Source organism: Rana temporaria, chromosome 5, assembly GCF_905171775.1.
Source record: "Rana temporaria chromosome 5, aRanTem1.1, whole genome shotgun sequence".
Classification (NCBI taxonomy): domain Eukaryota; kingdom Metazoa; phylum Chordata; class Amphibia; order Anura; family Ranidae; genus Rana; species Rana temporaria.
In genome coordinates this window covers 46,696,475-46,712,273 of record NC_053493.1, presented here as the reverse complement: position 1 = coordinate 46,712,273, position 15,799 = coordinate 46,696,475, and the positions used below count along the sequence as shown (strand labels likewise).

Genomic DNA, 15,799 nt, shown 5'->3' with positions numbered 1-15,799 from the left:
TTACATCCTATGTAGCAGGATTTGTTTAATCTCTGTGTATCACCTGAGGCCAATCACTTCACTTGTGTATATGTAGGGGTTTACAACCACTTTAAGCTTGTCATACACAGCAAATTTCAGACAGATCCTGAGGAACGGACCAAAATTCGCTCCGTGGATCACCCTGTCAGTCCAGCTTCATTTAGCAAAAGTCAATTGTTCAATCTCATATTGCCAAAGAAGCCTGCTGAAAATTTTTGGCCTAACAGTGGGTGTATCCAATCGGATGTGTTATTATTTATTTAGGTACTTCTATAGCGCCGTCATTTTACGCAGCACTTTAAAAAAATACATTGTACATTCACATCTAGCCACTGTTCACTTTCTGATTGCTGTGACAATACAATACAATACAAAACAATTCGTCCATATGCACTATTTAGACTGTCTAACAATGTACAGCCAGCATTGATTTAATGCTAACGGCATGTAAACGATGACCATTTTAATTCGAGCGTTAATGAATCCACCTACTTCATCGCCTCTGATGTTATGACACAGTAACTTCGGTATTACCTTGTTGGAATGGACTGGTAGCTGCGGCAGATCCTGTAGAATTCCTTGCACCAGCAGACTTGCGTCCTCTTTGCATGGAGTTGGGGCTTGCAGTCTTCTTTGTTTTGCCCTCTGACGTGCGTGCTTCCAGTGCATCTTTCACACTTGAGGGATGTGCAGAAACCTCCTGGAAATTTGCATTTGTAAACCGCGCTGTTGTTTCCTCCAAACGCTTTACTGAGCTTGTGACAGAGTTGTTATTGTTGTTGGCGCTGCTGGTATAGGCCTGAATGGTGGAGAGAAAAGAATGAATACATTTAAATATGCAATTAGGATATAAAAAGGGATATAGGAAGTTCTATTCTACTCTGTACTCATCCCTGTCTCATCTACAGTCTCAATCTATACTGTAATCTATTTACCTACCAAGGACAGGTTTATCAAAAACAGATATTTCAGTTTGTGGTGAATGCTAGAATTTTTTTCAAGGCACTACCAGCTTTGCTCAACTAGAGAGTGAAATTTCCGCTCATTCTCCTTTGAAAAATAGCTTAAAGCGGGGGTTCACCCTAAAAAAAAAATGTTTCTTTATCTACCATCCAAACGAGCATACTAGCGTCAGCTACAGTATGCCTTTTTTTGCGCGGTACTTATGGTTTAATCCGTAACTTTCGTTTCAGACTCCGGCGGGAAATGGGCGTTCCTATGAAGAGTGGAACATGATTGACGGCCGGCTATGGCGCGTCACATGTTCCGAAAAAAGTCGAAATAGGACGGGGACATATACGGCGCCTGCGCAGTCAGCTCCTAGTCTGTGCGCAGGCGCCGTATAGCGCCGTGAAGAGCCGAGTCCAACTCCGGAACGTGTGACGCGCCATAGCCGGCCGTCAATCATGTTCCCCTCTTCATAGGATTGCCTTTCCCCGAGGGAGTCTGAAATGAAAGTTACGGATTAAACCGTAAGTACAGCGCAAAAAAAAAAAAAAAAGGCATACTGTAGCCGACGCTAGTATGCTCGTTTGTATGGTACATAGTTGTGTTTTTGGGTGAACCTCCGCTTTAAGCTCTGTCAGATTGGATGGAGAGCGTCTGTGAACAGCAATATTCAAGTCTTGCCACAGATTCTCAATTGGATTTAGGTCTGGACTTTGACTGGAGCATTCTAACACATAAATATGCTTTGATCTAAACCATTCCATTGTAGCTCTGGCTGTATGTTTAGGGTCGTTGTCCTGGTGGAAGGTGAACCTCCACCTCAGTCTCAAGTCTTTTGCAGACCAACAGGATTTCCTACAAGATTGCCCTGTATTTGGCTCCACCCATCTTCCCATCAACTCTGATCAGCTTCCCTGTCCCTGCTGAAGAAAAACATCCCACAACATAATTCTGCCACCACCATGTTTCACGGTGGGGATGGTGTGTTCAGGGTGATGTGCAGTGTTCGTTTTCCACCACATATAGCATTTTATATTTCGGCCAAAAAGTAAAATATTGGTCTCATCTGAGCATCTTCTATTTTCTTCTTGCCACCCTTCCATAAAGGGCAGATTTGTGGAGAGCATGACTAATAGTTGTCCTGTGGACAGATTCTCCCACCTGAGCTGTGGATCTCTGCAACTCCTGCAGATTTACCATGGGCCTCTTGGCTGCTTCTCTGATTAATGCTCTCCTTGCCCGGCCTGTCAGTTTAGGTGGACGGCCATGTCTTGGTAGGTTTGCAGTTGTGCCATATTCTTACCATTTTCGGATGATGGATTAAACAGTGCTCCGTGAGATATTCAAAGCTTGGGATATTTTTTTTTTATAACCTAATCCTGCTTTAAACTTCTATACAATTTATCCCTGACCTGTCTGGTGTGTTCCTTACCCTTCATGATGCAGTTTGTTCACCAAGGTTCTCTAACAAACCTTGGAGGGCTTCACAGAACAGCTGCATTTATACAGAGATTAAATTACACACAGGTGGTCTCCATTTACAAATTAGGCGACTTCTGAAGGCAATTGGTGCCACAAGATTTTAGTTAGATGTATCAGAGTAAAGGAGGCTGAATACAAATGCATGCCACACTATTCAGACATCCACTGCTCATCTAAATGCCTTTCCCCAACAGGAGAAACCCTGTATTAACAACGTGCATCAAGCATTTGGGCATTCATTTGTTTCATTGGCCAGAATATAAAGAAAAATTCTGACCGTTGATATTAAAGCGGAGTTCCACCGATAAGTAAAACTTCTGCTAATTCGTCCATCCCCCCCCCCCCACCCTCTGTTGCCACACCCTTTGGGGGGGAATGGGGAGCAGGTACCCGTTTTTGACAGGTCTCCTTCCCCACTTGTGGAGACACCCCCTCCTTCCTACACCATTGGGCCAACTAGAAAGTTCAGCTCATGCGCAGTAGGGAACCAGCTGTGAAATCGAAAGGTTTCACTGCCAGGTTCCCTTACCGGCAATGCTGGCAGCTGCACCCGGCAGCCGATACAAAGATTCAGGCATACAGGCAAAGCAGCTCTACAGATAAGCCAGGATGTAAGGAGAGGCCAGGCCTCTTTATATATTTCAAAGGTCTTTGTGACACAGGTACACCTAAATCAGAACAAGATTTCTAAAATATTTTGTAAGCAAATCAATAAAACAGCAAACGGCATAAAACAAGGTTACAGGCACAGGACTGGCAGACACGGCAATGACCGTAATTTGTACGGATCAATTACCATCATTACATTATAACAGGCTCAATCAATAAAAACATTCAACATGCCATGCTAATTACAGCGAGGTGATAGAGAGTAAGAGGAAGAGGAACATCACACATACCGACACACTGAAGACATTACAGGCGGCTCCTTCCAATTATTTACCAATTATAATCATGCTTCTCATCCCGCAAAAGACCACCATTACCTTTATTGCTCCTCATCTACATACATTTATGTACTGGAGAGGCTACATACACAATATATGTATGATGTAACCACTACATACACACATGAAATGCATACACCGGTTTTACTTTCCAAACGATCTGTATTTCTGTCCATCCAGTCATCAGATTTAAACAGCCATGTCACACAGCACAGTCCTCCTTGGCAGGGCAGTAGACCTGATTTTATTGGGCTGCAGACACCCTGTGCAGTGGGCACACTCCCAGCACCACCACCATAATTGTTCTCACTCTTTCAAGACCTGCGCATGTGCGGTGTGTGTGTGTGTTCTCCCTCCTGTGGCAGAAGTGCTGAGCTCAGCGGCAGTGATGTTAGAGGGAGAACTGAGCATGTGCGAGTCTTCAGAGAGGGAGAGTTCATTCTGGTGATGTGGGAAGCACGCCCAACATTCAATACATCACAGATCACAGGCAGAACAGCGCTGATCTCTCCCTTCAGCCAGGTTGTGGTAAACCCCGACGAGCCTACAGGTATGGCAGGTAAATTAAACTCCAAGTTTCAACGACTCGACCAAACTCATATCCAACTTGTACTATAATATTAGACAGCGCAGGGTAAACAAGATAGTCCAGACAGCGAGAATACAGTGGGAGCAGGACGTGGGCCCTATTGAGACAGAGGATTGGGGGGAAATTCTGGAGGGCGTAAAGACCGCATCCCCCAAGCTTTCCGACAGAATGACACAATTATATATAATCCACCGAGCATACCTGACACCACTGAGATTGACAAAGTTCCAACCCACAAGAAGCCCACTATGCCCCATGTGTCTATCGATGGAAGGCACCTTCTACCATTTGCTATGGCAGTGCTCCGACATACAGGCTTATTGGTTACAAGTGACGCAATTCCTACATGACAATATGGGATCACCGGTGGGAATGGACCCAAGATTGTGCCTACTGGGTTTAATACCAGATGTTGAGGTTGACAAATACCAGACCATATTTATACAAGAGTCACTGTTTGTCGCAAGAAAAGTGGTAGCTAGGGCATGGCTGCAAGCAACGGCTCCATCCTTACGGGACTGGAAGAAGGAAATAAATGCTGTACTGCCTTATAGGAAAATGATATATAAACATAGGGGCCGCCCACAAAAATTTTCTAATGTTTGGGACCGTTGGCTGGAAGATGGGGAAACGTGTACCGTATAATCCATGAGGGATAAGGGGAAGTCAGCGGGCGGAGGGAAAGAGAATGACTTCTGAATGTATGTAAATGTGATATGGGATACCTCATGTAAGATACGGATATGCAGACTGTAATAAAGTTATGTATACCTACCCGGAACGTAATGCCTTTACGGATGACCCTGAATTTTGAATACATAAGTTGTAAAACAGGAGGAAATGTAACTCCTGTGATGTATAACCTGTACACCTTAAGCACATCTCAATAAACTTGACTTTTTCTGGTAAAAAAAAAAAAAAAAAAAAAAACCTACCCATCCAAAAAAAAAAAAAACTCCAAGTTTCAAAGCTACACTGTGTGTTTTTAAAAGTACCAGGGTCCTTTGACTGCTTTGTGCATTTTATTACAATGGTGAATTTAGCCTGTAAATCAGGGGTCTCAAACTCGTGGCCCTCCAGCTGTTGCGGAACTACAAGTCCCATCATGCCTCTGTGAGTCATGCTTGTAACTGTCAGCCTTGCAATGCTTCATGGGACTTGTAGGTTCGCAAAAGCTGCAAGGGCCATCAGTTTCAGACCCCTGCTGTAAATATTTGTATAATTTACTTATCATAACCTATCTTTTCACTATAGGAAGGAATTAGAATTTATTGGGTGTGCTGGCAGTGATCGGCAAATAAAACCCAACCGGCTGGTTGTACTGAAGTCCATTGATGGATCAACTTCAGTACAACCAGCCTGCCCATAGACAAATAAAAAATGTGTCCGTTTCCTGCTGAACTGATTGAATATGGATCCGTCATGGCCGGCTTAAGAGTTCTTTCACATCAGCAATAATTCTTGGTGGATCACTTTTCAGAGGTTGGTATAGCAGCCGCTGTTCAGGAGGCACTACTGACATTTTTTTACTGCAACTTTACATTGCAGGACTGTCAAACTCTGCAGTGGACTGTCCCTTGGCGTTCTCTTGTCCAATGCAGGGTTATGGTTCCTGCTCTGGGGAGGTCAGAGGCTGCAGAGACTGGTATAACGGCACAGAAGAGTCTGCAGGACAAGAGGATTCGGTAAGTAAAACCTCTCTACCTGGTTCTTTAGGTGTAAATGAGCAGCTAACCTCACTGCAAGGGAAGTTCTCCTAGAGGTCAGCATTAAACTTAATGTCAATGGGTGTTAAAGTCTCACTGAACCCAAACTGAATATTTTTTTAAATAAATAACATTTTCAATCTCTTCATAGACAGCGGTCTCGTTTGTAAGTGCAGCGTCACAAAGCACATCCAGAAAAATAATTTGAATTTTCCCTGCTCCAACTTTCATTATCAGGGTGGCTGTACTCGCTCTATATGGTCCCATTGTATAAAATACAGCATGAGCTGGCTACCAGCAACAGCACAGAAAAACCACCCAATGATATTACCGCCACTCCCAGGATTCAGAATTGCGCAGTACAACTGGCTGGAGTACAGAAGTGCAATTTGAAAACCGGTGGATGTGACCACAATGTATACAGTTACACACACTGCTCATACCCACAAACCGGAAGCGAATGGAGAAGTATAGCCAAAGCTCGTTTGGCTGTACTTCTCCTGTGGATCACAGGAGTGCAGGTCATTCTGTCTTCTGTCCTCTGTGGCCCATTTTCAGCAGACAGCGGCTGAGGTCTGCTGTATGCCGATGTCACAGAGCTGGTCCAAGATTGCGAGAATGGAGTCAGGATCTGCCAACATGCCTGGCCGGCTCAGAAGTGGGGGGGAGTGGCCGCTGAGATGACCACTCTCACCCCTTCCACAGCTCAGAGATCCAGTGAGTGTGTGTGTGTGTGTGTGTGTGTGTGTGTGTGGGGGGGGGGGGGGGGGCAGGGCAGAGAGCCAATGACTGACAGTCACCAGCTCCCTGTTCACAGAACCCCTCGGAATCGTGCGTTCTGCGATGTGAGATGCGGCGGGGGACTGGTGCTGCATCCACCCAGGCAAGTACAATTGTGAAAGAAAAAAAAAAACATACTTCTCTTGTAAAGTGGTTCTAAAAAGAGTCCTATCTTGATACAGCAAAGTCCCCGAGTGCAGTGGTTCTGCTCTGTTTCTCTCCTCACAGGTCAAAGGCATCAGCGGAAGCCAATCAAATATTGTAAGGAAGAAGTGGGAGAATTGGAGTGAGGCCAAGCCCTGCTGTGTGTGTCTATAGACACACACAGCCTGGCAGAGGAGAGAGCCCACACATGAGCCACCGTAGCAAGCCGCTTGATATGGTGGCGCATGCAGAAGAGGAGGTGCTTAGAGCACTGGCAGGGGGATCCCAGAAGAGAGAGAAAAAATATAATACAGAACAAACATTTACAAAGGGTCCATACATACTAGGCAGCATAAAAAATGGTAGAACTACTGGCAGAAAAAAAAAAAAAACACTCCTCTATGGAGCGTTTATGAACGTTTGCATTTATAAGCATTTTTCTCAAAATACAAGTGGAACCTTGGATTACTGGCATAATCCGTTCCAGGAGAATGCTCGTAATCCAAAGCACTCGCATATCAAAGCGAGTTTCCCCATAGAAATCAATGGAAATTAAAATAATTAGTACTGCATTAAAGCGGAGTTCCACCCTAAAAATGAACTTTCTATTAACAGCTCGCCTTTAATGTAAAAAAAAAAAAAAAAAAATCACCCAGCATGCCCCTCTCCCTAGAAACCAGGAAGAAACTGGAACTGGGCTTCACATGCCCACACATATGATGCATACGGCCACAACATGAGCTGGAGGATATAAGGCAAGTGTTTTCAATGATCTCTGGAACAATTGGGGAGCTATTAATATGTTTTAGGGACTATTTAATGTGATTAATTTTAGCTTGCAAAAAAAAAAAAAAAAATTATGCCGGAACCCCGCTTTAACGTCTATGGCATGCAATACTGCATGTGACCAGAGGTGGGGGGCGCCGGAGAGCCTTGGGAACAGCTCGGCTGAACCCAAAAAAAACTTTGGAAAGGCTCGGGAACGGAATGTTTACGATCGGCTCCGCTCGGCTTTGTCGCCTCGGTACCTTTGGCCAAATGCAGTACTGCACACCACTGTGGCTTGAATCCCGCTCGTTTTGCGAGACAACACTCGCAAACTCAGGATTTAAAAAAAAAAAAAAAAAGCTTGTATTGTGAAACGCTCGATAATAGTGTTACTCGCAATCCGAGGTTTTGAAAAATGTACACTTAAAAACGCTTGATGTGCCAAAACGCCATTTTTTGGCCTGAAAGCTTGTCTCAAAAACGTACTTGTGATGTTTTTTTTTTCAGCTTTTAAATGCTCTTTTACAAATGACTGTAAATGCCCAAATGTGCATGGACAATGGACATATTGGGCTAACAGGGCTGCTTCTACAGGATGAAAGAAAAACTGTCAAATACCCGTATAAGCAGCACTTTTTATGCTCATTGTGGATGAGGCTGAAGGGAAAGGAGATTCTGCCAAGGGCGCCCCCCTAGAACAGGCATGCGCTTGTAATTTTATTATACAGTAAAACCTTTGTTTGAGAGTAACTTGGTTTGAGAGCGTATTGCAAGACAAGCAAAATGTTTTAATAAATTTTGCCTTGATATACAAGCGATGTCTTGATATAGGAAAAAAATTGTGTGTTACCGGCGCCAAGATGGCATCAAGATTCTTATTAAGTCTTGCTGCAATACAAAGTGCAAAATGGAAACAATACAAAGTGCAACCTTACAGGTTGGGTTTAGATTTGTGAAGTGAATTGCGCTAACTTATATTTATATAAACATTTTACCACGACTGATCCTGTGAACTTGTTACGCAAAAACAAAAAGTATATACATGTGTCTATGGTTGTTAATTAATGTGCAAACAATCAACAAATAATGTGCAATAAATACCAATACAGTGCCCTGTGCCAAACTAGAACATATGGATTTCTCAATCCATCAAAAAAAAAGTGAAATAAATCCTCCCCAAAAAATACTACTATTACAATCCACAGATTGAATGTGCTCCAAGAAAGCAAGAAAAATGTATTGTATACGAAAAAAATATATAAAAAGTAAAAAGATATATATGTGCTAAGATAGTCCTTAATAGATAATTTCTTGCAATGATGTCTTGATATAAGAGTAGCGTCATTTCACAACCGAGTATAAAAAAAGAAGAGAGGAGCCTCTAAGTGTAGCAATATGGTTACATGTAATGAAGGTACAACATTTAGCAACTTATTGCTACACTTAGAGGCGCCTCTCTTCTCTTTTATACTCTGTAAAAAAAATGCTTTGATTTGCAAGTGCTTTGGATTACAAGCATTTTCTGGAATGAATTATACTCGCAATCCAAGGTTTTACTGTACTGCATTAGTGGTTTTGTTCTTATCCTTGAAATAAAAAAAGACGGAATGCAGCAAGAAGATGGCACACAATGCTGTATCTAGACCTTCTCTTACCACATTTATTTAGCAGAATACACAACGCTCTTAGAAGCCAGATCTTCCAGACAAGGACACACAGGTCCCTTATCTTGTCCCTGATAAAGGCATGTGGTAAACCCATGTGAGGGAAAGAAACTGGTTCACCTACAGTATGAAGACAACAGGTGCACTTCAAAGCTTTCAGCGCCATACTTTAAGGGTCAATGATTTTCTCATACAAGACTCCTACCAAATCAAAGAGAACATGTCACAGTCACAAAATCACTTCAAGTACTTTGACAATCTCTTTACCTTTAGTGCTCAATGCATGACTGCACTGAATAGCCTCCGCCAGCATGACTGACACTGTCCCAGAAAAGTCACCTATAAAGGAATGTCCTTGTATACACAAGCCAACAAACCATATACAATTCATCTTTACTCACTCCAAAATTTCATCACAATCTACCAATGACCTCGGATGCTAAAGCAACCTGACTTTTGACCAATGAGATTATTTTGTTTACATCTATTGAAGAGAAATTCCTAGCCGAGGCCCACAACCTCTAGCCTGTGGTTTTATTTTCAGTTGGTGTTTTTGTATGGCCCTTTGTGCCTGCAGATGTTCCTAGATCTTGTTCCCTGCAGACACAGGTGTGCAGAATACACTGAAAGCCCATAGGAGTTTCATTTCTTCACAAGCCACTTAACATAGCTGACCACCCAGCACACTGTAAGCCAGGATTAGGCCGGGCTTTGAGAAGCGTTAGAAAGGGAAATAAACTGTTTTGCTGCAAGTTTTCTGTTTATGAATGTCCTCAAAAGTTTTAAATGGTTACCAAACCCAGGACCCTGCATTCACTATATCTGGTCTCCCACAGAACATGGAAATTTTTATTATTTTAGTAAATATAAACTGCTAAATATCGGTTATCATCAGTATATAGCAGTCTTGTGACTTCGATCAGTCTACAGCCGAGCAATGGTTAAAAGTTTGTAGGAGGAGTTTTCAGTCTCTGACTGTCCTATGAGGCTGCATGACCCCTGACTCTGTTTGGACAGTGTGGATTGGCCCTGTGATGATCGCATTCACCCTTCCCAAGAAATAAAAAAAACCTCTAGCACTACACACCAAACCGAGCATGTGCAGAGTGCCTTCAAGGCTCTGTACTATTAGGAGATGGATTGGGGACTGTGGAAGTAGTGGAGGATTAGAGAAGACAGCATCAAACAGCCCTTTTACACAATGCTGGGGATCAACACCATAAGTTCCTCAGTGAGTATAACAAACATGCTTTACTGCATATACAGACTGATTTTACTGTTGTAGGTTTAGTAACACTTTAAAAGAGAAGCAAGGATACTTAAAGCAGAGTTCCACCCAAAAGTGGAACTTCCACTTAAACCACTCCTCGGGGGGCTTCAGTAGGTGTGGGACTTCCTGTCCCGCTTCCTCCTTCCACCCAGGGACCACTTAGGCGACTCGTCATACCGCCTTAGGCGGCCCCTCCCTGTAGGCGATCACCTGGGACACGCGACAGGTCCCAGGCGATCGCCTGTCCACTCAGGGAGCGCAGCGCCGCTCGCGCATTCGCAGTGAGTGCCCGGCCGTGAAGCCGAAAGCTGTCATGGCCAGGTGCCCACAGTTAGAATGGAGGTGCCGGCGGAGGGGACGAGCAGAGGGGACGAGCGGAGCTCCGGGCGGCCGCGTCGCTGGACAGTGGAACAGGTAAGTAGTGTCTGTTTATTAAAAGCCAGCAGCTACACTTTTTGTAGCTGCTGACTTTAAAAATAAAAAAGACATAAAAAAAGGCTGGAACTCCCCTTTAACTAGGTGGATGCAGCATCAGTGTGATGTTCTGTCCCCCGCCGGCTCTGGTTCGCTCAGTTCTCTGTCGGAGAACTGAGCGATCATACACCACTGATCGCTCGGTTCTCAGAGCTCCCAGAGCAGAGAGTTGGTGACCGTCAGGCAACGCTCTCTCTGCTCTCCCCCCCCCCCCCCTTGCTCACTGGAGCGCTGGGCTGTGAATGGGGCGGGAGAGGTCGGCTCAGACGATTAGAGCCGTGTTGTTCCGGTCCAGGCATGTGGGTGGATCCCAACTTCATAGTTGTAAACTTGCCCGAGCCCGGACCAGCTCTGACATCAGCCGATATCAGCCCGCTCTCTGATGAAAATGGGTCACAGGAGTGAGGAATGAACTGCACTCCTGTGATCCACAGAAGCAGTACAGCCAAAACTAGCTTTGGCTGTACTACTCTTTTAAATTTAGGTTCGATAAAGAAAAAATGGTGAAAAAAAAAAAAAACAGCGCAAGGTAGTACTTACATTTAATGTGAAGAGTCCCCTGTGCTAGTGCCTGCTGTCCTAGTTGAAGTCTTTCTCCCCACCACCATAGACATAATTTTCTAATGGTGATGGGGTTCATACAAGTGTTAGACATGTCACAGGCACACGTCACGTGTATGGACTATGTTCACCCATTCCGCCACCCTCCTTTATTCACAGAAGCTGTACTATAGCTTCCACAAATGAAAAGCGACCTATGAAGTGAGGGGGTGGACCTTTCATTCATAGATCACTTTTTGATAAACTGTGATAAAAGCCAAATCCATACTTATCACACCGAATCATGATCCAGTGCTGGCACTATGTGACCTGACCCATGCACCACTACATTGCAAAGCTCTGAGGAACGTTTGAGAGTATGCATTTCTGTCTAAAAAATAATAATATATATATAAAAATAATATATATATAAAAATTTAATTTGTGTACAGTGTTGCATGACCGCGCAATTGTCATTCAAAGTGTGACAGTGATGAAAGCTGAAAATTAGCCTGGGCAGGAAGGGGGTGATAGTAATCAGTAGGTAAGAAAACCTGGCTTTTAACCTTTTTTAGCTGGCTCCTAAGTTAAAAGGAGTTAAACGGGTTTCCCATTTATTAGGGCTTAAAGGGGTTGTAAAGCTTCCTGTTTTTTCACCTTAATGCATCCTATGCATTAAGGTGAAAAAAACATCCGATGCTTACAAGCCCCCCAGCCCCCCGTTTACTTACCTGAGCCCTCGAAAATCCTGCGTCGTGAACATGCTGGCTTCTCGGCCCTTCATTGGATGATTGATAGCAGCGCAGCCATTGGCTCCCACTGCTGTCAATCAAAGCAATGATGCGGCGCGCTCGGGGCAGAGACAAGTGATACACTTAGCGGCTATGGCCCCCACTGTATTACACGGGAGCGCTCCCGCAAGCTAACCCCCTTAGGAGAGCACTTCCCAGAGGGGGGTTAGCTCTTTCGGGGAGGAGCAGAGACAGCCACCAAGGGACCCCAGAAGACGAGAATCGGGGCCACTCTGTGCAAAACAAACTGCACAGTGGAGGCAAGTATGACATGTTTGTTATTTTAAAATAAAAAAAAACGAACCTTTACTAACCCGTTGGTAAAAGAATGTATGTAAACAGTAATAAACCGTGTATGTAAATGATGTAAAAAGTAAATACCGGTAATTTAGACAATATCCTCCCAACAAAAAAAGAAATCTTACCGATCCATGCAAAGCGTGGGAAAAAATAATAAGTTCAGCTTAGGTTAGGTTCCCCTTTGGCGGTGTTGTGAAAGTGTGCAAAAAAATCGCTCACTTTCCTGACACCTACAGAGACACACTGCCCTTTAGCAGACATGCAGTGCCGCCATTAATTGTTAATGGCATCTGTTAACGCATGTGTTTTTGCATGCGCCAAACCACATGGTGCCACAGCTCCATTCGGTTAGTCCGATGTGATTTGGAAAAAGGGTCAGGGATTTTTTGCACATAGGGCCGCCCATTGAAATGAATGGACTGCCCTACAAGTGTTGTGCAGAAATCCGTGAGCGATCCATCACACCCCCATGGTGTGAATTGAGCCTGATGCCGTGTACACAAGACCGTTTTTCGTGTTGTAAAAAATGACGTTTTTTTTTTTTTTATGTCATTAAAAACGATTGTGTGTGGGCTCCAGAGCATTTTTTACGATGAAAAAAATGGGCATTAAAAATTTCGAACATGCTCTAATTTTTCGCAACGTTTTTAACGTCGTAAAAAATGGTCGTGTGTGGGCTTTAACGACGTGAATAAACTACGCATGCTCAGAGGCAAGTTATGAGACGGGAGCGCTCGTTCTGGTAAAACTAGCGTTCGTAATGGAGTAAGCACATTCATCACGCTGTGACAGACAGAAAAGAGCGAATCGTCTTTTACTAACACAAAATCAGCAAAAGCACCTCAAAGGGTGGCACCATCCGAATGGAACTTCCCCTTTATAGCGCTGTCGTACGTGTTGTATGTCACCGCGCTTTGCTAGAGCATTTTTTTTGTTCACGATCGTGTGTAGGCAAGGCCGTTTTAACGATCGGGTTGAAAAAAAAACTTCGTTTTTTTTTTTCTAGACCATTAAAAATGAAATTTTTTACAACCCGGAAAACGGTCGTGTGTACGCGGCATTAAAGTTTCACAATTCTTTCCTCTGGTAACTGTCAAGGGTGCGTACTCTTAATGACAGCCACTAGACAAACTGCTCTCAGATTTATTAACTACTTGCCGACCGCGCACCGTCATAATACGGCGGCAGGTCGGCTCTCCCAGGCGAGAGCCCGTAGCTATACGTCCTGCGCGTGAACGGCGATGGGGCGCGCGCGCGCGCCCCCCCGCCGTTCCCGATGATCAGATTCGTTTCAGAACTGATCAATCACCAGGTCCAGGCCAATAAAATCTGGCCTGGACCTGGTGATCACCTCCACCAATGGTTGTCTTCCCCTGGCAATGTTTTGTAAACATTGGCAGGGGAAGTCATGCTCTCTCCCTCTTGTCGGTCTTTCCGTTCCAGACCGAGAGGGAGAGAGCATCTGAAACGTGAGTTGCACAACACTACTCTAACACCAGGTCACATAGGCACACATTTAACCCCCTGATCACCCCCTGATCACCCCCCAAATTAACCCATTCACTGCCTGTCACTGTGTCACCCAGTACAGCAATCAGATTTTTTTTTGATCGCTGTACTAGTGTCATTAGTGACAAAAATAAGTGTTTAGGTAATCAGTCTTAGGCCATAAAAAGTCTAGGGACCCCCCCTAACCCCCCCCAATAAAGGTTTAACCCCTTCATTACCCCCTGTCACCAGTGATCACAGTATAAGTGTCACAGGTGACGCAGTTTAGTTTGTTTATTTTCTATAGCATCAGGGCACCCGCCATATTTTTTGAAATAAAGTTTTAACCCCCTGATCGCCCGGCGTGTGATAAAAGTTTGGTTTTAGCGCCAGATAGGGTCTGCGTCGCCCCAGGCAGCGTCAGATTAGTGCCAGTAGCGCTAACACCCACGCACGCACCATACGCCTCCCTTTAGTGGTATAGTATCTGATCGGATCGATACCTGATCTGATCAGATCTATACTAGCGTCCCCTGCAGTTTAGGGTTCCCAAAAACGCATTGTTAGCGGGATCAGCCCAGATACCTGCTAGCACCTGCGTTTAGCCCCTTCGCCCAGCCCAACCCACCGAAGTGCAGTATCGATCGATCGATCACTGACACAAAACACAAAAACACATAACTGCAGCGTTCGCAGAGTCAGGCCTGATCTCTGCGATCGCTAACAGTTTTTTTGGTAGCGCTTGACTCAGTCGCTAACAGGTCAGGTGCTTTTTTGCCTGTGAATCTCACCACTGTACCCCTAAATTTAGAGCCCAAAATGGCAAATCGATGGTACAGTGATGAAGAGGCCTACTTGTTTATGAGCCTGTCAGATAGTGATGAGGAGGTCACGCATCTGTCAAATTCTTGCTCAGAATACGATCCTGTAGACGACAGTGGCTCCCTGACAGATAGCTCTGACGACGGAGTGGTCCCTGCTAGGGTCAGGCGTACCAGACCCCGATCTTCTGCTGTCGCTGAGGTGCAAGAACCGCAGGGCTCTCGTATGGAGGAGAGAAGTACTAGCGCCGCTATTCCTTCTGGTGAACTGGCAAGCACCAGCGGCCTAGTACATCCTGGTCATATATCCAGCACTGCAGTAACACTTGGTGACGTGGCGAGTCCCATAAGTGCAGTTCAAGCTGGAGAGGTGGCAAGCACTAGTAGTGTCCCGCTGCCACCAAGAAGAAGAAGACGACAAAGACAGGCCCGTCCCCATAGTGTCCTTCCTGCTGCATTCGCCAATCCTGATTGGGTACCCACCACTTCTGCAGCACCCGTACTTCCCCCATTCACTGGCCAACCCGGAATTCAGGTGAATACAGTTGATTTTACGTCACTGGATTTTTATTCGCTGTATTTCACCGAAGATCTCTATAGATCTATTGTGGACCAAAGCAATTTGTACGCTGGTCAATTCTTCGCCGCTAATCCCCAGCTGTCCCTTGCCAGAGATTGGAAGCCAATTACGGTTTCCGAATTTAAGATCTTTCTGGGCCTTTCCCTCAATATGGGCATTACTAAAAAGAGTGAGCTGCGGTTATATTGGTCCACGCACCCAGTTCACCATATGCCCATTTTCTCTGCCTCCATGGCCAGGACACGATACGAGCAGATCTTGCGGTTCATGCATTTTAGTGACAATGAACTCTGTCGTCCTCGGGGAGACCCTGAATTCGATCGGCTCTACAAAATTCGGCCCCTCGTAAACCACTTCAACGAACGGTTTGCAGCCTTGTATAATCCCCAACAAGTTGTCTGCGTTGATGAGTCCCTGATTAAGTTTTCTGGCCGCTTGTCATTCAAACAATACCTTCCCAGCAAGCGTGCCAGATACGGGGTCAAG

At 44.8% G+C, this 15,799-nt stretch overlaps 1 protein-coding gene across 5 annotated transcripts in view; it reads right to left on the bottom strand.

Moving 5' to 3' along the window:
- Positions 1–15,799, bottom strand: part of MLLT10 (MLLT10 histone lysine methyltransferase DOT1L cofactor) — a 259,511-nt gene that overhangs the window by 117,131 nt on the left and 126,581 nt on the right. For all 5 annotated transcript variants that reach the window (XM_040352499.1, XM_040352500.1, XM_040352501.1 and 2 more), the window contains one exon: positions 556–820. In XM_040352499.1, coding sequence (XP_040208433.1) covers positions 556–820 — 265 coding nt within the window. The remainder of the gene's footprint in view (positions 1–555; positions 821–15,799) is intronic.